General features: G+C 45.4%; 1 protein-coding gene across 1 annotated transcript in view; it reads right to left on the reverse strand.

Moving 5' to 3' along the window:
- Window positions 1-553: 553 nt before the first annotated feature.
- The window catches only part of LOC144166765 (kallikrein-4-like), a 32886-nt gene continuing 8741 nt past the window's right edge, over window positions 554-24698 (reverse strand). The window contains exons 2-8 of the mRNA XM_077696251.1: window positions 20535-20730; window positions 17547-17696; window positions 16017-16114; window positions 13631-13727; window positions 12671-12845; window positions 11642-11799; window positions 554-1363 (exon numbers count right to left, since the gene is read on the reverse strand). Coding sequence (XP_077552377.1) covers window positions 1172-1363; window positions 11642-11799; window positions 12671-12845; window positions 13631-13727; window positions 16017-16114; window positions 17547-17696; window positions 20535-20730 — 1066 coding nt within the window. The 3' untranslated portion in view covers window positions 554-1171. The remainder of the gene's footprint in view (window positions 1364-11641; window positions 11800-12670; window positions 12846-13630; window positions 13728-16016; window positions 16115-17546; window positions 17697-20534; window positions 20731-24698) is intronic.

Raw genomic sequence — 24698 nt, forward strand, 5'->3', positions numbered from 1 at the left:
TGTGTCCCGGAGTCTCAACCTGCATATTAGTGTGCGACCAGCTACGCTTGTACAAAATATGAGCTCAGTTAACAGCACAAGAGGAGTTACGGAAGGTTTATTAGGTAATAAAAAATCATTATCGACCAAAGCTTTCAGCGTAAAGCGTAAAACAGAAGCACGGCAAGAACTATACCCGCACGGCGAAAGCGCACAAGCAGGCGAAATAGGGCTGTTGCTGATGGTCAGCAAATCTTAAGTTAACCAACCTGAAGTCTTTGAAATCCGGTAGAAAACATTAATGAGACACAAAAGGTGAGGTCTCAACGTAGTATACAGGTTATTTCAGCGCATTCTTCAGTTATTTCTCGGCGCAGCGGGCTAACGCTCTATACCCTAACCCCTTGTCGTCAGAGATCCAACATACCCCAGCCCTTCTCAAATACTGTAAGTAACACGGGCTCTGTGACCCACCAAAAACTACTGAAGAGTGCTCGGACAGCCAGCCGCAGCTAGGACATCCAGAACTAGCGTAGCTCTCCACCCGGTTGATGCATAACATCAACACGCAAAGCTCGTTTAATAAAAATTTATTCAATGAAATACTTAATTACACAGTTGTATGAACACTCAGTGACACTAGACGCTAGTGGCCATTGTTCCGAAACCGCATCGATTCGAATGCACTCGGGCTCTAATTATGGCGTTAGCAAGGCACTTTTTCTTTAAACTTTGCTAGAATAGTGATCTTTGATGAATTTCCACGGCACATGACCTCCCTGCGAGACTGCCACTTACGACGAATAGCCTACAGTACAGAGGTTTCTAGTGGCATCGAACTGTCAGGCCCGTCGCAAACTAATATCTTTATACTGTTATGAACACCACAGCATATTATTTTAGATGAGTTTCCGGTCTTGCGATATTTCATCACGTGCCGCAAAAAGGCTCATTCAGTAAGAATTTTGTCATTATTAAAAACTGCCAAGCGCCTTCTACGCCGTTATTATGAAGCAAAAGCTGCCGCGCCATAGAGAGCCACGCCTTGGACGCTTTGAAGTGTCCTTTTGCATTGATGGTGGCGCCTGCGCTTTGGTACATGTGTGTTTCTGGGCATTGAAGCCGAGACTACCGAGGTAAGGTGAAAAGGTTGAGGAACTGCCGGGTGCTCCTTCGTCTTCATCCGCAAGGTCTACGCCTTGGTGAACCTCTCACGGGGCAGTCCTGTGGCCTCCGTTATGAACTCCATGTTCTTCGCGACGTCAGCGTAGACGGCGGGCACGCCCAGCTGACCACAGTGAAGGTCGCCGTACGAGACGAGGCCCACCAGGACTGGTCGATCTTCACTCCGGCGCCGGCATACCAGGGGCCCACCTTCGTCGCCCTAAATGCAGGAGACAGCAATCTCGCTTATTAGTTTGACAAAACAGCGACGGTACCTAAGCAGTTTCTAAGCAAACGTTTCTCATCAAATATTTCTTTGAAGTTTTCAACATATTTACGTGCACCTGTGTGGCCGCATTTAATTCTTCCTCCCCAAGCACGATTTACGCATTTAGCGAGACATAACAAGACTGCCTAATCTTTTTTCTTTGCATTCTTTCAGTTCATATCCTCTAGGGCTGTCACTGCAGTGGACCGTAAGAGAAACAAACTTCAGCCACGAAAAATACAGATAAGTTGAAGAAACCATTCCCATTGGTGTCAAGCGTCTCAATAAAGTTCTTCCGCTATTTATAACTATGCGGTCTGATTGAGTCATTTGAAGGACGACGTTAAACATGTGTTGTTTCCCTGGCTTCCTCTCCGGTGCAGGGCTAGAAGGGAAAGGTTTCTTTGTTCTGTTCACCCAACAATGGACAGCAGCGTTAGAAAGGGAAGCGGGTCATTCTGTGGCATGAAACGGATGACTTCAGCTTCATACTTCATTTATGTGCGATACTTCATATATGACTTCATATATGTGCGAGTTTGCGAGAACTGTTTTGACGCCACTGACATCGTCCCTGTGGATGAAGTCGTAGTCAAGGGCGATCATGTGTTACTGCAGCGCGGCAAACCGATTATACAGTCTAATTCCATCTCGAGAAAGTTTAACCGCTTGCAATCCTTTTTAATTAACAAGTCAAACCCGCAATCGCGAACGCTTACAATAATGTTAACAGTGAAACAGTCTTCGAGCCTGCTCCGGGTGGTCGAAATGCACATTACACAATTTATGGCAAATACCATTGCCTCTGGTATACATCTACATAGGCATTGCCAAACTCACTTTGGTTGACAGTCGTACACTTTCTGCTATTGTCGGCTGCCCCCCCCCCCCCCCTCACACACTTTTAGTAAACGACGGCTGACACGATTTACTATCTTTTCCGGTACCACCTGCATTTTTCCACGTTACAGTTGGAGTACTAGCTAGAGGAGGAACGAACGTATATATTGAGGGAAAAAGATCACGCGACAAAAAACTATCTGATCGCATGTGACGACGATAGCAACATGCCCATGAGTTGAAGGAAAAAAAATAAGCTGACAGAGAAGTTACCAAACTAAATTAACTCTTTTGCTACAGGGGCTCTCATTGTGCAACTCTCTGGTAACATACAAGCCGGATTTTGACTGACCAGTAACTTAGTAGCTGTGCTTTCAACACCTTCTAACAAATTTGCACCGCCTCCTCCACAGTGTAGAATACAAAACGTCTGTTTAATTTTTGTGTGCTTTTAATTCCAGTGTTCGGTTTCCACCATGTGCCGCACATTATAGCGCAAAAAATGAATTTATTGTGTACTCGGAATCATCCGCGTTTCCCTTCCTTTGCAGGCTTGCATCCTCTAGCTACGTATGTTCAGATTTGTTATAGTATTCCCTTCGCGCTTTCATATTTTAGAGGATTTCAAAGCGTTGCCCCTTAAAAACTACGGTGCATAATGTCTTTCCGCATTTTAATTTCTAGTCATTCTGGAGCACTTTTTAAAGCCCATGCAAGTATTTACCAAGTTGCGGAACGGACAACACAATTGTGCTTTTACTGTGAGTGGACTATTCATTGTTTTTTCTGTAGCGCAATTAACAGATTTAATATTGCACACTCTTGGTGACGCGTAGTTGCTTCCATTTGTAGTTTTTTTTTTATTTTTCTACGTAGCCCCCACCGGTGTAATGCATTAACTTCAACGTAAAAAAACAATGAAACTAAAAAATGAGTAAACATTACGATTAGATAAATCCAGAGGACGCGGGTGCAGTTATCGACCACAGCAGGAGTAAGACGGGGTAAATCTAAAAAAATGAAAACTGCCCATGAAGCCAGGCAGTGTACGTTTACGAAGATAGGATGAAATATCGTTTACTGCTAGGTTAAAAAATTGGCGCAGCTTGTACTAATGTTGCACGGCTGGAGAGAGAGAGAGAGACATCTTTATTAGATGAAAGAACATAGGTTTGCCGGCATGTTCCCGCCTAATGCTACTCTGCGAAGATTTAGACAAAGGAGTAACGACAGTAACGGAAGTGGGCGGAAGAGAGAGAAAAAAAGGAGAGGTGAAAACATGAACATCAAACTTTGCGTGGGGGACGTAAAAGTCCACATACTCTCACAGGTGAGAATAGCAAGTTGTAGATTGTCTCTGTGACGCCGATTTCATGTAGATAATCAAATATGGCAACCACTATTTTTCGCTGAGATGATGCAGCGGACCAGGATCCAAGGAGAGCTTTCAAAGATATAGATCCGCACTTGGGACACTCAATCTTTTGTGCGAGGTGATTTATTTCCTGCCTGTACGCCAGACAATATAGCAAAATGTGCTCAACTGTTTCCGGCATCCGCAGTTGTCACAATAGGGATCTGCTGTTAGACCGAGGCGATGGCGGTAGGACTTCGTAAGTGCTACGTTGGGATGCAATCGGTGGTAAACAGTTTCAAGCCTACGTGCAATCCTCTCTGGCAGCCTCATTCTGTATCCAGAGTCAATATGGGGCAGGAAAGGGTTCCGAGTTTCAAGGAAAGACCAGAGGCGGTTTTGTTCCTCTAAGACAAGCTCCTTCTCTAGCGCCGTGAACTTGTTCCATGTGAAAAAAAAATTTCCTTAAGTTTTGGAGCTATAGCCCTCTGAGAGCTCCCTCATCCGCTTTCTCGTTTCCGACAATATTGCAGTGTGCAGGTATCCATGGTAAGGTCACACGGTGCCCGGCGACGTAGGCTAGATGGTGCAGGTAGGTGACGTCATGGGATACGTGCTCATTATGGCTGAAGCAGCTGGTATGTCGCAAGGTTTGCAACGCCGCCTTCGATTGCGTGAATATAGCCCATTCTGCTGGTAGCTGACGAAGAATGTAGCGCAGGGCTTTTTTTAAGTTCATGGAGCTCGGCAGACGGGGATGAGGTCAATCTTTAAACGCGGTAGGTGAGCGCTTGGCCGGTTGACGAAATGAGGACGCTGGATGAACTGCTGTGAGGCGTAGGTGAGCCTTCAGTAAAAAATTTCTTCCCTGGGCACCCTGGACTTCCTGCACTCTTTCAACCCTGTGCAGAAGACTTAACATCCCTGGTCTCAACTCAAACAAACCTTTGCCGCAAATTTGCCTCCTACAGATCGCGCTTCCCACATCAATGCCCGATATTCGCATATGCAAGGCTGGAGAAACCGCAGAGCCGGGGGTAAGCCTAGCTTGTTCAAAAACTCACAGGGGATTCCAGGAGTGAGGGAGCTGTCTGATTCCTGCAGTGCAAAGCTGTGGTGGACGGCACTGTAAAGTAATGGCCATTCAAGTACGTACAACGTTTTATTTAGCAGCAATCGCCGTCATCCCTTTCGTTGTCGTCTTCCGAATGCAATGCCGCGTAGGGAAAATCTTCTTGTAGAGCTTCCTCGCCTCGGTAGGAATCCACGTCTTCGTCAGCTGATCCGGTCGTCGCCTCCATGTGTGGATTGTGACGCGATGGCTTGGCAGATTCGTCGCCATCATCTTTGCCGTGGTGGGCACGTGACACGCCGCTCGCTTTAAGACGAAGACGGGAAATGCCGGAGCTCCTGAGGTAGCGTAAGCCCACGTGCAGGTCTGGACGACACCGGGAATGCTCCGCGCTGCATGCGCTCACGTGCGCTCGGTATCTTTTTGTTTTCTTGCTCAAGCCACTCCGCGAAGGTTGTACCCGGCGCCTCACGCCGGGGATGCCGGGGGGGGGGGGGGTCGCCACAAGGAACGCGCTCACGAGCGATCGGGGTTTTCTGTCAACACCAGGCGGATTTGTGCCGGCCTTAATTGTCACCATTTGCCCCGCATTCGTGAACGTCGTAGGGTGGCGGTAACCTGCAGCCAAGTGACGACCCGCAGCCTGCTGGTGGTGACGGTGGCCGACCGCCAGCTGCTGCGCTCGTCGGTGTTTATTGGCCCGCCAAACACAGGGGACCACCCGCAGGTTCTGCAGGTGGTCCTCGCGGTCTCTGCCGGTCAGCAGGATGTCGTTCAAGTACACCACCACGTGCTTCATACCCCTTAATAGGTTGTTCATCTCCCTCTGGAAAATGGCAGGTGCTGAGACCACGCAGAACGATAGGCGCGTGTACTGAAAGAGTTGCAATGTTGTCGATATGGTGACATACTTCCGGGACGACTCCTTGAGCACCAGCTGCTGGTAAGCATGTCTGAGGTCAAGCTTGGTGAACTTCTGTCCCCGCACACCGCCGGCCAGAGATATCCAATCCGGGGCAGCGGGTACTTCTCCACGGTAGCGACGGGGTTGATGGTGATTTTGAAGTCCCCGCAGATCCTGCTACTGCCGTCTTGCTTGAGGACTGGCACGATGGGAGCGGCCCTCTATGACGATTTGACGGGCACTAGGATGTCATCTCGCTGTAACCGCTGCTGCTCCTGGGTGACGCCATCCTTCAGGGTGAACGCCAGTGGGCGCGGCTTGAAAAAATGCGGCCCGGCTCCCTCCGGGACAGGGATGCTAGCCGCCGTGCCAGTGAACGTGCCAACACCGGGCTGCAACAGGGCCTTGAACTTGGTCAGGACGCTTGACACATCTTCCACCACATGTAGTGCAGCTTCCTCGTACTCCGAAAACCAAACACCGAAGGCATGAATCCAGTTCCAACCCAGCAGCGTTGATGATATGTAAATGGCCAGGGTTGCCTCCCTGTCTCCAAGGATGACCTGGGCCTGACCCTCGAACTGGCAGCGCTGTCCGGAGTAGCTGTGCAGCATGATCCCGAAGCCTCGATGGACACTCCAGAGTGCGCTTGAAGAGTGTCCCTGCCATGACCAACACCCTGGCCCCTGTGTCCACCTCCATGGAAATGGGTTGCTCGCAGATTTCGACGGTTAACATGTACGGTGACACCAACGACTCAACTAGGCTTGTGTTCCACATGTCAAAAATCGGCGGGTCGTCGGCCACGACGTGCAGCCTGGCCGTTGAGGAACACGAAGCTGCTGCTGCAAGTTCCTGCCGCCTACCCTTGCGCCGGCTCCCTTGGCCGTGGGCTTGCGTGGAGCATTGCTTGACCCCGACTGCTGCTGCACGTTCGCCTTCCCCCCTCGGCACGCTCGGGCAATGTTCCCAGTTCTTCCACACGCGAAGCACTGTGCTTGCACGAACTGGAACTGTGAAGGTGGGGGGGGGGGGGGGGGTCGCCACCGCAATGAATGCACCTGCCACGCCGTGTAGCCATCTTGCTGACTGCCGCTTCCGTCAACGGTGAGCCGGCCGCACGTGCTATCTCGCCTGCATCCTTCGGCGCAGTGTCCATCGCCAGCACTGCCTTCACGGCGTCGTGCCTTAACGGCGTCATCCAGCGAGGGGTCGGGAAGCTCCAGCAGTCGCGTATGCATGGCGGGGTCATTTATGCCGCAGACAAAACGGTCCCGGAGCAGCAAGTCAAGCTGGTCCACGAAGCCGCAGCCACTCGCTAACCCTCGCAGCGCTGCGACGAACTTCGCGAGAGTCTCTCCTTCTCGGCGGCTCCGGTTGTTGAAGCGGAAGTGCTCCATTAACGTGGTCGGGGCCGGGCTGAAGTGCGAGCGTCGCGTCGTGAGCAGCTCACCCAGTGACTTGTCATGCGGCGTGGCCGGCTTGAGGAGGTCAAGCAGGAGACGGAAGACGCGGGTCCGGCAGCTGGACAGGAAAATGTCCCGCTGTTTCGCCGTGGGCATGTCGTTCACCCGGAAAAACACGCGGGCTTGTTCCTCGTACACTTGCCAGACGGACCCTTTACCCTCGAACGGCTCGAGCCTCCCGTACAGCGGCGTGGCGGTAATGGCGGCAGGCGTGGGGGCGTTGTCTCGCCGCTTTCGGTGGCTTCAGTCGGTCCGTGGGCGTCTTCCCTCTTCGTCAGTGTCCCGATTTGCCTCGCATTCGTCAACGTTGGAAAGTCGTGGTACCCTCCAGCCGAGTGACCACCCGCAGCTTGCTGGTGGTCACGGTCGGTAATTATTGGCCAGTCAAACACAGTGTTGACTACAGAGCTTTGCGGGGCCACGAATCTTAGCGGCCAACGAAAATTAGCGTCAGGGGGGGGGGGGGGGCAGCACCACATACTTGTCACAAGCCGAAACAGCTCTTCTGATAAAATTGCAGCTAAATCAGAACGGGGCGAGCAAACACAGCGAACATTCGCCTGCCGACGCTAGACAAACTTCTCAGCGTCTTGGGGCAAGCGGAGCGACTGGATGATTTCCGAGTGGTGGTGGCGCCTGCGGCAGTGCTGGCTGTCCTCATATGAAACCAACGCATACGTTTTGGGAGCAGTAAAAGGATTGAAGAATTATTTCCGGGTGCTCATGAGTCCAGCCACAGCAAAACTACTGTTGGGCCTAATTCTGTTACATTTATTTTTTTATTTGGAGAGAAGGCAGGATTGTTCGTTCTTTACTGAAATATTTTCTTGATGCAGAAATAATTTCACAAAGGGCTGCAGGCAGATTATAGGCTGTAAATGGGCAAAATTGACTTGGCCTGTATTGCATAAACGCTGCCGTCCGAAGTGTCGTCAGGCACACTGAAACAGTATGAAGCTAATTTTCGTCTTTTGTAACCTCAAGTTTGTGTTGAAAAGTAATCATTTGATCAACTTTTGATCGATCGATTCATCGATTGATTGATTGATTGATTGATTGATTGATTGATTGATTGATTGATTGATTGATTGATTGATTGATTGATTGATTGATTGATTGATTGATTGATTGATTGATATGACACTGAAAATACTGCCAGAGTCAGTACAAGCTTCTACATACAGACTTGTGCTCTACGTTAGATCTAGCGCCTGCGATAGAAATGTGCCTTTATACCGACCAAAATGAATCACAACTAAGTTCCTCTTTAGTCAATTAGTGCATTTTTAACAAAAAGAGAAGTATAGGAATTCACTTGCAGATGTTGCGTCATTGATGATGGTGGCACCTCATTAGCTCTTTCGCTACCGCGCCTATCAAAATCGATCAATTTGATCGATACTTTTGGGAGCGCCTTTTCATAGTGTTCCAGGCGTTTCTCCAACAAGTAAAGCTGTTCGGAGTTACATCAGAAAATGGCCCTTCAAAATCAGTTTTGTTTTAATTTTTGCAACGGAAACGTGATTTTTGACACGCTTTTGAATCACCTAGTTGTGGAAAAGGGGCGTGGTCATCGCGCCTCAAGGCTACCAACGAAGAATGCGTGCAACTCGTAATTACTCTGCACCAGCGCTTGTTTTTTGCTATCAGGGCGTGAATGGAGAACTAGCAAACGATTTTCAATCGTCAGGTTCACGCTCTGACAGTAATAATCCCAGAAATCGGCTGAAAATGTCAAACAGTGCCTGGTTGCAAAGCTACTTTATGATTTTAGGCAGTTTTATTGCCTTTGCGCAAGTTGTCCTAAGTACTCTGGTAGTTCTACTTACCCCAGGACCATTCCCAAACAGTTTACAACAGTTTCGGTTTCGTTTCTGCATCGCGAAATTCATATTTAGCGCAACTACGCAGTTACCCAACTTCAAGGCTAACTGCCATGGCGCCTGAAGCGTCCGCGACTGATCCTCGAACAAAGCACGCCGCTCCTCATTTCCCCCCACCCTAACCTGATTTCTGCGATAAGAACTTCAGATGCAAGTCAAAAGGTCACACCCAGTCACCAGATATCTGTTCCGCCGAGGACAGCGCTTCAAACCGGCCTTACACTGCCAGCTGTTCGCCTTCCAGTTTCGTTTTCATGCGAGGGTATATCCGGGTGTCTAATGTTGCTGCTTAGTTGAACTGTCTATTCGGACGGAGTCTCTGATAAGTTTTTGTACTGTTTCATTTGAAAAATGTTAGGTGGCGCTGCAATAGAGGAGGCTCGTTGTGCTGATCTTTTTTAGCGCGCGACTGCTACTCGGCCAAATATCGCAGGGGACGATTCTAGCTCATCGTACCTCATTTTTGCGAGCAAGGCTACAATTGCGAGTAAGAAGATGATAATAAAGCTCAGCTTTATGTTTTGAGAGATAACTGACCGTGAACGACAACAAACATCAGCCACGGCGTTCCGTTTTCAACTTCATGCATGTTTTTTTCTGCATCGCGTGCTTGTCCCAAATATTGTGCTCGCTGTAAATGCAAAGTCAGCCATTGACAAGATGTTTTTACGTTATGTGGGGACAAATTGGTGCCTCTGATAACGTCAAACCGCCAGATTTATTCCAAGGAACCACCCAAAATTGCACAGTTTGAATTAGAGGTTGGGCTTCACCGCATGACACGAGCACCGTGCGTGCTAACATTTTTTTTTATATCTGAAAAACTGTTCCGCGCAAGTCGACATTTTCCCTGAAATGTTTCCCTGCAAAATGTATATTCTAATTTTTTTCTACTACCGGTGGTTTGATATACACAACTCCTTTTTTATCATTTTTTTCGACAACTTGACAAAACTTTTGATTTTGATATTTTTTTTTCACAACTATGATATATGAAAACCTTTAAAAAACTGGTGTTATTGGAAAGGCCGTTAAATAATCTGCATTTTGTGCTCCTGCAATTAGTGCCTAAATAATTTTTTAGCAGAAAAAAAAATGTTTTCTTGGACCCCCCAAAATTGGTCAATTTTCTGCGGTAGCGAAAGAGTTAGTGCTTCTTAGCAATTACGACAAAAAAGTAAATGCCTATTCCCAAAAAGGTACACTTTAAATCAGTCATACAACAGGCATACAGAAGGGTGTATTTGTCACTGATATGTAGTGTTTGCAAGAAAGCAGTATTCCGGATGCCACTAATAGAAACAAATAATTGCCCCCACTAAACATCTCCATCGGCAAATGAAGCCAGCCAAACTAGCCAAGGGAAGACGTGGATAGCAGCTGGTTTTACCCACGGATCGAAGAACGCGTACTGAGGTTCAGAGCAAAGAGCAGGAAACAATAAGCCTGCTTGAAGAATTTGATAAAAAAACCGGGGGCTACGAGTGGATTCGAACAACTTAAAATATCACCAATTAATACATGATAGTGGAGGCTTTTCCCCTGCACTACGGATTATTTGCCAGTTATTCTGATGGCGATCTTTTCATTAAACCTAATTTTTTAGGCAAATTCTCAAACCTTAATTTTTCCGTGTGCCTCACCACTGCTGAGATTAGACCGGGGGGAAATAAGCGAAAAAAATGCACTATGGTTTAACATTGGAGTTTTATAATTCATGCAGAAATTACAGCCACACTATTTGAGTACCCGGTCACCTTAACCTAAGAGTACCAAAGGATCCCTACAAACCATTGTAAACGTAGCTTTTATTTGACAAAATGGAGATATGCTCGTAAGTAAAATCTACTTGGAGCTTTTCACCTTCTGGCGATAGTTGGTTGACCCCCGGTGAAGATATCGTTTTTTTTCTAAACTCTGTGAAATGGATATATGAATCGCCGCTATAAATTTCGCATTTTTATTTAAGTAACCTGAATTTCGAGGACTACCGTATGGAGAGCAGCAAGCACCACTTTTATTATGTGGAGGGAACGACACGCAAGGAAATTCACTTCAAGGCAACATATAAAAGATGTTTTTGGGGCTTATACACTACACTAACCATTCCAAAGTTTGGTCGCTTATTTTGCATTGCAGCGCTGTTATAATAGTCTAACTTTCACAAGTTTTTGCCGTTTACTCTGGATTGTAGCGTTGTAATCGGGGTGATGCAAGAACTGTGATAATTCTATCACTTAATTGTAACGCTAATTACAGCGGTACTAAGGACTAAGGAGAAAGGACTCCCACAGTTGCGGTAATTTTGTCATGAAAATTTTGGGTGTGTCAGCGCCCAATTGAGGCACTGGTGCGTCATGGGGTAAAACCAGTTCTTAGTTTTACGTCCCCCAATGTGACTCTGCGATCGGCATGGCGCTATTATCTTCACTTCTCAAACTATATTCGCAAAATGTCGGCCAAGGTACGTATGTTCTTACGTGTCCCTCGAGAGGAGCAGCACCGAATACCTTATATGACCTCCTTATCATGCCTTTGATAAAGTGAACGAAAATTATTTTTCTTTTGCTCAGCAGCTACAAGCACTGCCTTGCGACTAAAGGATTTTTTCCTAATGCACTTAAAAACGATGCAGTCCTGGGCGTGCCTTCACTACTGAGATACACCGAATAGGGGACGTAGACAGCACGTGATTCATAAACGCTCATCACCTGACAGGCGGCGGCTCCACCATCTCCAGCGACGCACATGGAGCCTTCATCCAGCTTGAAAGAGGGGCCGAGTTTGGTTTTCCTGAGAAGGCCCTCGCACGTCCGCTTATCCAGTATGGTGACGTTTGCCTTGGTCAGGACTGATGACAGAGAGCCGCCTGCATACGTCAAAGAGTAGTGGGCTTTCTTTACTCTTGTTGAGTGTATTCTCACGACACATTTAGAAAGCGACGTCTGCCGGTAGTTACGATATACGGCATCCTATCGAGTACACAGCAAGCAAATTGCGGATGCAATTGGTTTCTCTGGAACATTCCTACTGAAATCGATTGCATGGCTCCAGTAACGACTGTTAACCAAGGTATGTTAGTAGTGTGGCGGCAAAACACGTCCAAAAATTATAAAATGGACGGACTAAGTCTAGAAATCGAAATGTTGTTTAAACACCAATGCCTTTTAAAACATTTCTTTCGTAGCAGATATTTAAATTTTCTGGGTAAGGAGGACTTAAGGCGACGAATTTTTCCGGCAAAGTGGGGCTTGTATTACGGCATGAAATACCACATATTGCGCCAAGTGCAATAGGCTAACGAATAAAGCAGTAATTGACACCCTGCCGAAGAACGAGTTTGCTGATGCTGCGTTAAAAAGTTTCCATAGTAGAAATAAAATACGGTATTTGCAAACATACGGGTTCGAAACAATCCTCATAGCCTACCTATTGCATCCCACACAAGACAGTAAAAAAACGAGGCAACAAACCATAATTTTCGCTGGTTTAGGAAACATTGTTAACAACAGCTTCTGTACAAACTGATGGTCAGGGCACAGGAACTGCTGCCTGAGTGTTTTCATCAGTATCATTCATGATGCAGCTGGAAAATAGTCTTATTCAGTGGCCTTCCCTTAGTGAAAAGGAAAAAAATATCACGCGAAATTATTAGGACTGCGAGAGGATGGGACCCAGTTTCCATCTCGAAACAGCCTCCAGTGGAGTAAGCAAATCCAGATGGTTGAAAAAGCACATACGTTTCAAGTTCTTGCCCCAGCCACTGATGACGCATTGACTGCCTACGAAAGATCCTTCGCCAGGCTCTGCAAGGACAATGCGGCCGATGGTGGGCGTGGTGGCCACTTCTTCGCGGAGCTTTATCACGGCGACATTCCGGATCTGGGCCGACCGGAATTTGGGATGCACGATGACCTGTGAAGGGAATGCGATTGTTGCATCATTCAGAAAGCATAAAATTATCAACTTCTCTAGAAGCATTTTGTATTGCACACAGTGAAAGATCTTGATACATGGGAAAACAGATTGTGTAAAGCCCGAAACGTGAGATTGGCGAATATTTCTTCTGTGACCGAATTAACATGAATTTAAAGCAGTGCGCCTTAAAACAGACATTGAAAGAGCAGAGTTCATTTATTTTAGCATACTTGTGTTTTCTTGGATGGTTTATTTATAATGTCGAAAAAGAAACTAACCACTTCTGGATGAAAAATTCCAACTCGATCACCGTACGGCGATGCAACATTTTGAGCTGTCTTTGGTGAGCATCCAAGCACTTATAAAAATAAAATTCTGGGCCACAGGCCTTCTGTGTCATCTACGCACAAGGCGACAAAAGCGCTCCTGTTCTTCCTAAAAACAACAAACTTGCACGGAAGACTGTAGCCCAAAAGACTACTCACTATGGAGTTAATTAACTCTATCCTCTATAGTGTCAAATTGCTGACCACACCTCTTTACATTCTGCCCTTACCATCCCTTCCTTTACTGTTTTTATCTTCTTTTTCCATTTTTCCTCTTCCCCACGTGTGGGATGACAAACTAGGCCACAGACTGGTTGACATTCTTGCCTTTCCTTTACCTTTGTTCCTTCCTTCCTTCCTTCCTTCTCTTAAGGCAACACTTCACGCAGTACGTTTCAAGGCAGCTGTTCGAAAAAAAACACATTCGGTCCTGCGTTTTTAACAGTGTTTTTTTACCTTGTCAACGGTGTAGTTTTGGTGAATGGGGGAATTTTCCAAAACACTCCGGTCCAAAACACCGAGCCGAACAAAAAGTTTTGATGCCTTGTCTCCCCTGCAATGAATGAAAACGAAATATTGGTATGTTCAAACAGATTCAGGATTTCCTACATTCTAAGTACGCTTTTCTGAAACTCCTAATTATAGTGTTGGAGAAAAAGTGCATATATTTGCAGCAGGACGATCTTCAATGTCAACTGTTTAAAATCACAGTAACATAATACTACCGCGCCTCACTAAAATTGAAGAACAGTAACACTAAGAATTTTACCACTATCCATGACATTACAATGCCACGAAAAGAAGCTCAGCTTATCCCCACTGGCACAAAAAAAGTCAGGGAATTCCTGCGCTATGTAGCCAAGCGGCTGCGAGGAATCTCTCCCATAGGATCCCTCATACCAACTTGTGAAGTATCATCTCTACAGACGCGAATCCTTTAACAAAAAATTTCGAGAGTCGATAATGCTTGAAGGGGGAGCTGTCATGGTCCCAGGTACCCCGCTACCAAATATATGTCGGTGAGCACATCATTTAACGGACGCTGCAGTACTCTCCAGCAAAAGCTGCGGAAGGGTGTCTCGTCACCTGCGAGCCCGCGGGCATCAGGGCACCCCACCTTACGGTCCGTACTTGTGACATTAAATAAGCCGTGCGAATCTTCGGGGTGCGCACTTCTCACGTTGGCGCCATATTCCTATTTTGGGAGAGGATCACGGCATATGCCAAGCAGACCTTTATTTTTCGTGACGAACAATGTACCAATAACGGACTGGATTTTGCTGGGCAGAAAGCGCGAGTATTTTATAGGGTGTAGCGAAAAAAAGAAGCCAAACTGTGCGAAGGAAGCAGGTATTTTCATGTATGCGAGACATGCACACAAGCACACATTGGCGAGGGCAATTCATTATTCAAATGTTGGGATTTTAACGCTCCTAAGCTACACTAGGGTTACGAGGCGCGCGGATGTGGAGGTCTCCCGAATAATTTTGATCACCAGGGGATCATCAACGTGCGCCGAAATCTTGACAAACGGACGTATTTGTTCATTTCCCCTGTCTGAAAACAGCAGCCGCGGCCGGGATCAAAGCCACGCTGTAGGGCTCGGAAGCACCGCGCCTTACCCACTTAGCCACCGAGGAACGCGTGTGTTTATTTCTATTCACCTGGGTCTCTTTTTTAAATCGTGATGCAACCTATATCGCGTGAGAAATACGTGAGGCATTATTATTAAACTATTTGCAGTCGATCCGCGGATAAACTCCCACACCAAGGAGAGGACGACGACAAAGCGCGCGCCGACGGGTGTCAGTGAGATGTGCAGGCAGCTGTTCATCTGCGTTCCCACCGTGGCTAGAGTTCGCCTATATAAATGCAGAAGGAAGAATTCTTGTATTCAGCTCGCATAAAACGATAGAGCTAAACAAACTGGTGTAAGAAGCCACCCGTTGGGCGTCGAGGAGCCGCTCCCCCCCGTATCGCACGGCGGAGGAAAAGTGGTCGGCAGCGCTTCGGCCTCTGCGATGCGGCAGTAGAGATGGATTTTACGCATGGCTCAAGGGGCCTTCTTCAAAATCGTTAGGGCCTCGTGTAGAAAAGAGTGCTACAACTGTAGCTCCCTGTGGAATCAAAACATAGGAAGTCTGGCATAAGCCGTTTACTCTCAGGACGTAGCGGATTGTCTCTCCACTGCCAGCGTATTTGCGCTTGCATGCATCTTCCGTATGTGTGTCTGTGTGTGTGTCTGCATGTGTGCGTGGGTTTGTGCGTCTATGCGCATGCGACTGTGTTTGCATATGTGCCTGGGTGTGCGTGTGTGCGTTTGTTTGTTTGTTTGTTTGTTTGTTTTTTGTTTGTTTGTTTACCCTGTTGTTCATACAATGGGTCCATCTAGGCCTAGTGTGCCTTTCTGCGAGCACATTGACAAACGCTTTAGCTAAGGGTGAAATTTTCAGCTGTAAGACACTGTTTACAATTCGAATGAAAGTACGTCGGCTGCAATGGGTCAAGTGGTCATCAGAAAAAAAAAAATTAGCTGTCTCAAATTTAGCGGTACACTTGCTTTATAAGTCGATTTTCGCATAACAATATGTAACCTACTGCTACCAGCCTCCAACAACTTTCTGATGATGTTGGCGCCCTAAAATCAACGACGATTTGTTTCGCCTCTCACTCATTTCGATTTTTGAGAGTACAAGGTCGCTATACTATATCAACCTAATTTGTTCAATTGACTACAAACAAGGGCTGTCAATCAGCGAAGCATATAAGGAGTACCAAATATTCTCTGAACTAAAGCAAATGCACGCCTAAAAATTTTTATCAAAGAAAAGTAAGCGCTTACTGGAATTTGTGCACGCAGTCAGCTGTGCTTAAAACTGTCTTTGGTCCAACGATGACACCGGAGCATAGGAATTCTTCTTCGGTTGAAAACAGCATCGCCTGGAGAGAAAAAAGTAACAGAATTACTGAAAACAAACATACACAGTTAGGAAGGAAATGCAAAGCTGGCTAGAAACAGAGCTTGATGCTCCAACTGCCTTGCTTATTATTTATAAATCCATAAGCGTCTGTGCACATTCTCTTATTCAGAAACTTTGTAGCAAGTTTACTTTGAGAAATACAATTGCCGGAATGCGTGTCACGGAAAGTACGTTCGCTACCCTCGACAGTGAAATTAAACTATAGCATCTCAGCTGTGCTTAGTTTGCAAAATGAACAGGAAACCCGGCTCTTCAAGTAAATTTATATTTTTTCATACAGCTACAATGTTGCATTTTATTAAACATTTTGCTTGTTGGTTCGCCTCAAAATTTGAGCAAAGACTAAAATACCGCATTCTCTTTATCAGAACAAAACAACAAACGGATTTCAGCCAAACTTCGTGTTTCCCGAGAGAGCCCGAAATTCTTATTTCACAAAGGATGGATCAAGCCTATTATTTATTATCGCCCAAAATTCCTGCCGTAAATGTGCGCAAGAATTGAAAATGCAAAAATGTTGTCCCGTTTTTCCTCCGTTTTCTGGATGTATGTAAAAAGCGCCATTGGGATTGTCTTTTCATATATTGTTTACCTCTTCGTTCCACTAACCAGTGTTCTGCGCTTTCTAACTTCAGAGGTTCATACAGCGTTTCTTTTCAAAAATATAATGGTACTGTTGTGGCGCAGGGCTATACGGGAGAAGCTGACCTATTTTTTGGAACTGGAGGGGAGCGAAAAATATTATGCATAAAAGAGCAGTCTCAAAAATACGCGAGTCTTTACTCCTGTGGGGCAACTGGTGGTTCCTCGGGAAATTTCGAAATTTCCCGCAAGTCCGAATTTTTGAAGTCCGAAAAAAATAGGTCGGCCATTGACAAATATATAAAATTATCAGCAAGTCTCATCTGGCTTTTATAATTCTTAGTGAGAAGTTTATTTCTTGACCTACGGTGGGAGAAATGCTTTAAAAGGTAAGATAAATTACCGGGATCATTTTTTAGAAGATACTGGAGTGAATATAACCAATGAAATAAGAACTTTTCTGTCTATAAAACAGAGAGATGCACGTGTTATGTTTGATCCTTCTGCTGCACCTGAGCATATTTTCTGAACAAAGACGTGTATTTAGAGCTTAAAATTATTAACTTTAATTTATTTTTTGGTCCCCCGTGAAGTCTTCCACATCTGCTAAAAGGGCCGGCCGGCCCAGTGAAATGTGTAGTTTCCTCAAAAGCGGAATGCCCTCTTGCGGGTTTGCGCGACCATCCTGAAGCAATCTAATGACTACCAGAAAGTATCGTTTCAAGTTTGCTACTTCTGATAAGGCAGTACGAGTTTCCAGTGAATGGCCCGAGTACGACCGCTGAGGGAGGAAGGTGGAAACCACATACCTGCCAAGGAAACTCGCCCTTCTGCGCCAGTGCGGTTTGTACTTCTGGTTGCGGGAAGATGTAGGAGTGCGTCTCCACGGTCTTCTCCGTGCGAACTATTAGGTGGAAGCAGCACACCTGCTCCGGACCGCAGCTGCCTCCCCCTGACACCTGCACGTACAATGAACAGAGAACATGTCGTGCATTCACTGAACACGGAACATGGCCCTCCAAACAGAAGTTGCTCAACTAAAACCAGAACTGCAGAACCAAACTTGTTAGTTAAGAATTGGAGGTATATCGGGAGGTGAACACTGCATTTCGATTGGCAGCCGGGGATTTCTCGGTTGCTACGAGAACTGCGATTTTGACGCTTTAACAATCAGGCTTCTCTAAAAGTAAGCAATGGGTAATCGCGTAGTTTAAAACCGTCCATAAATACTGGTTCAAAGATGGAACTCCCCCTTTGCTATTTTAATTTGTTACAGGTAGTTGCTACAGGCTGCAATTTTAATAGTTTCAGGTTGCAGTTTTCAATTGCTACAGAAGTACACCGGTTGGTTGGGGCATGCGATTTGTAGTCGTTGAAGAGGGATGTTGCAAGTGGCGCACTGGAGTCGCCACCGTTATAGTTACAGCAAAACGTCGGGCATCAGCGTAAATGCTATCTGATTAAAGGGACGCCGGCAAACAGAAATCAACGTAAACTTACGGTGAAACATTTTTCACTTGTATACTTACAGCATGAAATAAACTTCGATCTGGCATTGTAAGCAGTAATCCGCTAGCAATTCAATTCCTGTCATCTTTATGTTGTTTTCGTAAAAGTGAATCCCGTGTTCTGGAAATCTCTGCGAGCCGTTTTGAGCCGCAAGACACTGATTTGGTAACTTTATGAGTCCAATTGAGGAAAGGATTGACAACCAATAATACATTTTTATTTCTTGTGAAGAGATAAATTTCCGGGAACAGCAAAGCAAGAAAGGGTTTATTTGACCTAGCGAAACCTTGAACAGGGGAGTAAGAAATATGCACCGCGCATATTTATTCTCAAAGTTGGATATGATAGTGATGCTATATGCTAACGGGACAGTTGTTTGGTCTCCAGTACCTTTCCCTACAAGCGCACCTATAACGGATCCTAATAGTAGAAACAAAGAAGCGTTTCGTTATTAGAAAAAAGGAGGTTTCTGCTACCGTGAGTCACTTACATGTCATTCTGAAAAAAATGGGACGAGGAAATGAATGCCCTGCAAAAAGTAGGGCGAAAGAGTCGGCAGCAAAACAAAGAGGTAAGAAGAAAAACAAGCTGTGGATGTAGCTTTGCATGCCTGGCGAGAAAAGTCCAGTTGTCCTCACAACACAAGCAATAGTCAGTTCTATGTAGTCTCAGTGGCGCTGATATGGTGCTCGTAATGAAACTAGGCGGCAAGCAGTTTGCGTTGCGATAAGGAAGACGGGCGTCGTCAAGTACTGTAATAACATTCACAATTTTGACAGCCGTGAGAAAACGACTAAGACGTTCTGCTGAACGATCACAAAGAAGAATTTGAAACGTTCGTTGCTTGGGCTCTACATCTTGTTCATGTCACCCTCCCAATTCCCGTCTGCACGGTGTGTGAAAACTTCTAGATGGTGAAGTGAATCTGCCGCTGGTTCGCTTCCCGGCCGCGGCGGCCGCTTTTCTGATGGAGGCGAAAAGCAAAAACGCCCGTGTGTACGAGATTTCGGCGCACGATAAAGATCCCCAGGTGGTCAAAATTAATCCGGAGCCCTCCACTACGGCGCGCCTCATCGCCTGCGTTGCGTCGGCGCGTTAAACCCTACAATCAGTCAATCGAATCTGCCGCTGTCTTCTGTACATAGCATGTATTCATGTTTCGGTTTACAATGCTATAACTGAGTTCACTCTATAATGCTCCTGGGGTCGTGGGGGCATCTTCAGTAAATAAATCAAGAACCCAGGTATATGTGACGGTGCGCGGTATACCGTAGCAGGACCTTTCTCCTATTGTCCTCCGGCCATCAGCTTTCATGAATACTAACACTAAGTCGCGTGTTAGGCCCCTCGTCTAACTCTGGACGACAATCCCGAGAGACAAAAGCTCTATTCACTTTCCTGCGAAGAAGAGAACTTGATCAGCCTCACTAAATAAAGCTTCATTGGTCAGCACGTCATCGTCATCGTAGTAATCATAATTACTTCATCAATTTCGTGTGTCCTCATAGATCTGGTGTATTAAGCTAGACGCCTTTGCCAGGCTAACCTCACCAGTACCAGAGTCCTTCAATGTTTTTTTTTTACATTAAAAACCATTATCTTTCTCCTGCTCAAGTGACACGTTTTTGAAGTATTGTTTGAGCCGCAATTTATTTAACAACACATTGCGAGGCATGTTAGTGAAGCTATTACAATTGAAGTCAGTCATTTTAACGAAAAAGACTGAATTATAGGAATGATAGCATAAACAAGCCCCCCAAAGCTAGTCTTAATACGTGCGACAAAATTTGGAGGAGGGTTGCAAGCTGGGCTAGTGGGAGAGACATTCTTGGATGAAACCAGCGGGAACCTAAACAAAGACAAATGAATTGGAACACAAGGACAGCGGCTGGTTTCATCGCGCTGAACGTTTGCGCTGGTTTCACCCAAGATTTGGAGATTGATTGATTGATTGATTGATTGATTGATTGATTGATTGATTGATTGATTGATTGATTGATTGATTGATTGATTGATTGATTGATTGATTTATTGCGAGTAGAGCGCCAGAAAGTGCGTCCAGATATAGCAAAAACAGTTTTTTTTTTCACAAAGGACACCCCCGTTAATATTATGCTCCTTTTTGAATGTGCACGGCATTTTGTCGTTCTGTGCGTGTTAGCTAAGCAAACGTTCTGCTACACTTTAGTTCCGCAGGGATTTACCCTTTCATGTTTGTCTTTCCTTGAAATATGGATGGAGGTTTTTTTTCTCTATTTTAGCTAGGCAAACACTTCGCCTCTTCTTACCACTGGCGGTTTGTCCTTGGAGTCGACGGTGTCGTCTTTGCATTCGTCCTTGGGGACGCACATGCAGCCGTACACCTCCTCCGCATTTCCGGTAGCCTCTGTAGTCGAAGAAGAGCTTGTCGCAGGCTTTTGCGGAGCGCCGTGGACGAGACCGCCGCCGACCAGCAGCAAACAGCAGCACACCGCCAAGGAGTTCCTGCACAAGTTATACGGCCCCAAAAGAAGAGAAACCTGAACCTGAATGTTTCGGAGGTCAAAAATGATTGACCGCAACCGGTGCGCATGAAACTAGCGATAAATTATGCTTTCGGGGTGGGGTGGGGGGGGGGGGGGTGGTGACATAGTTTTGCAGAATTCTTTTTCGAGAAGTCTCCGTCGAATAATGCTACTTAAACCAGTGTATACCACCAAAGTATGGTGAGTAAAAACACACTTGTGCTGTTAAAGTACACAAAATGAAGTCAAATTAGTCCGGGCACTATTAGGTGGGTATACCCGCAAACCAAGATCTACCATGTGTCATACCCTCACGAAGTTCATCGGTAACTAATACAAATTTTAACTTTTCACAACTTAAAGTAGGCCCCAATCTGTACAGTTCGCGTGCTGTTTTCAATATATAAAAAAACAATCACATATTCTTTATATTTTGTGTATATATTATTTATACTTTATACTTTATATTATATATTCTTTATACTTTATATACTGCAATAATTGGGCTCAGCGATAGCTACTAGCTAGCAGTTTTAGGTGTGGCAGTGAACAGAGCAAGGCGATCGAGGGATTTCCTCTTCCTACTCTTAACATATTGACTGGTGGATGATTGTGCAAACGTACAGAGTTACATTTATTTTTGAACTGTACGCAGCCATAGTGTTGCAGTTGCATAGGGCGAACAACATATTACCGCAAAGTTCCGTCTTGGTTTATGGTCAACACTTGAGATGCTTAACATTTGCAATTCATTCGCCACATGTTCCTTCATTATCATTTTCTAGTTTGTGTGTTAACTAAGCCATTTCAAGGAATGAGTCAATATAAAACGTAATAGCCACTCGACTCGGATTTTTCGTGACATCCCGTTGGAGCTAAAATTAAGCACACTGTGTGTTCAAAATCAGCGTGAGTTTAAAACTTTACATTGACACAAAAACCAAATCCGTGCCAAAAATAGCTCGTATTTCAATGTTTTTTGTGTATCTGTTTTATTCGAGATTCTTCTTTTGTGCTACGAACCGGCTTTTGCTGTTTCGAAGAGCCTTCCATTTTTTTAGTTTCGCCGCACACGTGGGCCTCCAACTTATGAAAGGCGGCACCGAGCACGACGCTACGACCTACTAACGTTCTTCGACACGTGCACAAGAAACAAGAACCATCGCACGGCCCTAGCACCCACTTCAAGTTACAGTCGAACCTGACCTATATTCTTTAACGGGTATAGTTTCGATAACCCTTTCGTCTCCAAGCGCTGATCGAGCGACTGCTCCCGTTTAGTTCCAGACTGTCTTGTTTCAGGTCAGGTGAGTCTTATGAGGTGCTTGACCGCGATTCGCCGCTGATAATAACAGAGTATTTTATTTTTTCAGTGATGTAGCCCCCGAACAGGTACAACTTGTACGGGAGGTGTTATACCCAAGTTGCCTGAGGCGCGCATCGTAGTTATACACCTTTCTGGTCAGCTACTTCGAACTGGATACATGGAAAAACAACCAGAATAATACAAGCTCTCTGTCTAGAAAACGTGGTTGTATTTTTATATGGATGAAACAGGACCTTCCTCACAGTCCCAAAATTACTAATCAAAACGAAAATATAGGGTTTAAAGCAGGAAGTTTGCTGGTGCCAAAAAACCTGCTTCCGTCAAGAGGCGAATGTTAAAAAATTTACGGCGTACAGTCGGTTGCTAGATATCACACGCAGTATAGTTAAATATTCATGTGTAGTAAGAATGGCAAACACTTCTTCAAGTATGTCTCACCTTAGAGACACCCGAGATGACGGGCATCACTGAAGAACCCAAGCAAAATAACAGACGCTCTTGGTTCTTTGGTTGCCGGCCTGCTAGTGTTATATGAATAATCCCCAAAGATATGGTTTACAAGTATTACCATAGATAGCATGGTCACGGTTTATCAAGCGCACACCCACACCCACACCCACACATGCTTGCTGCTTGCGCGAGTGTGTGTGTGCATATATATATATATATATATATATATATATATATATATATATATATATATATATATATATATATATATATATATACATACGTGCATACATCCATACATACATACATACATACATACATACATACATACATACGTATATTTTCGTTACCACTGTGGCTCCGTGGTTAAGGAGTTGAGCAGAAGCAAGCCCACGGACGTGGGATAGATTCCGAACCGCGGTGGTCGCTTTTCTAATGGAGGCTAAAAGCGAAAACGCCTGTGTATTCTAGATTTCGGTGCAACTTTAGGATCCCTAGGTGGTCAAACTTAATCCGGAGCCTTCCAATACAGCGCGCCTCATCGCCTGTGTAGCGTCGGCTTGTTAAACCCACAACTCACTCTTGATGAATATTTGCATGTATATCATATGCAACACGAATATATTGCTCTTTGCATATTCGTTATAATCTCATCTGGGTCGCTCTTATAAGCAGTGCTATCGAGGCGTAATCACCTGGCTTCTCCTCCGAATATCATACTTTCTATATACAGCAGAGTTCAGCTACTGCGGACTGCCCGGAAAAAGAATCCTCTTGAAGAGGTAGCGTCTAGCAATGATGCTTCCAGAACGGTCTTCATATGATCATGACGCTGCTGAGATGACAATAAAAGTGGGAGTGGCTTGGGGTGGTAACGAAAAACGTCTATGAAACGTACGTACACAATTCGACAGTTTCATTCAAAGCAACACATAGGTCCAATGTACGGCAAAATGCAGGTCAACAAGCGCTTCATTAAGCCACCCGAAAAGGGAAGAATTACTCGCATCCGCACGCCTGAGAGCCAAATCTTGATATGAAATGTCGAGAAAGCGACCGAATATGTAAAGTAAAAAGCAATTGCAACAGCAGCGCCGTCAAACAGAGCGGCCGCGGTTGGTGCCGTTGTTCGTAGAAAAGGTGCTTGTCGGCTCGCCATCCCGAAGTTTTTTAATGTCGCGAATGGATAGAGGCCAGACGCAATATACGTGGCATTGTACACATTCAGCTTTCTCGGTCATCTTTTTGGGAAACGTTTACTGCCTGTACACCGGGATACTTGCGCTACCTTTCTAAACCTACTGCTTCGTGCTCGTTCTTCTTTAAGTTAGCGTAAATTCAACACACAACTCAACCTCACAACTTATAATGTGAATTGGTTTTCTAAGCGGTTTACAAGAAACAATTTTTAAAAATTATATGAAATGTTGATTGTTTTATTCATTTAGGTGATAACAGGAGGAATAATTTGTCGCTAATGTAGCGATTTTTTTCTTGTTGTTGCTTTGCATTATAGTGCCGAGTTCAAGAGACCTGCGGCCCTAACCATTATCTCGTGGGCAAATAAGCACCGTGGCGGGTGCACTTATAGCGTCCGTGAACGTTATATTTCTGCTGTATGTCGAAAAAAAAAAGAAAGAAGTAGGACCATTTTTTTTCTTGTGTCTGATTTCTATACGCTAAGAAACTGTCCATCGGACAGCACCAATTCAAAAAGTTGCACTTAAATCTCCCGTGCAAATAAGATTGAGAAGCTATCTTGCACGACAGAGCAAACTTTGCTCAATAAAGGCCGGGGAAATGTGCACGAGCGAAAAAGTATATTTGTGAATTTTCCACGACGAAATTTTCAAATTTGCCGCAATGCTACGCACCTGTGTCCGAAAATGCTTCGAGAAAAGGGTCGCTTCGCCCGGATTCGCCTTGCGACACTTGATTTCCTACTATAAGGTCCCAGTTATAGCGGCGTAGAACTTCGCACTTGGAGAGATCGACGCACTCCCTTTAGTGATGTCAATGTTTCTTGAGTGCCAGCTCTATACGTCTAGACGAGTATAATGTTTATTCATTTACAAATTTCTTTCAAAACGGTCACAAGTACATCACTCTTCTCACAAACCTAGAGAGTGCTTTTTAAATATCCGGGGACGATGCATCCTGACCTGCATTGT

The sequence above is a fragment of the Haemaphysalis longicornis genome, unplaced genomic scaffold (genome assembly GCF_048455015.1).
Source record: "Haemaphysalis longicornis isolate Haplotype H1 unplaced genomic scaffold, Haemaphysalis longicornis Haplotype H1 scaffold_19, whole genome shotgun sequence".
Taxonomy (NCBI): Eukaryota; Metazoa; Arthropoda; class Arachnida; order Ixodida; family Ixodidae; genus Haemaphysalis; species Haemaphysalis longicornis.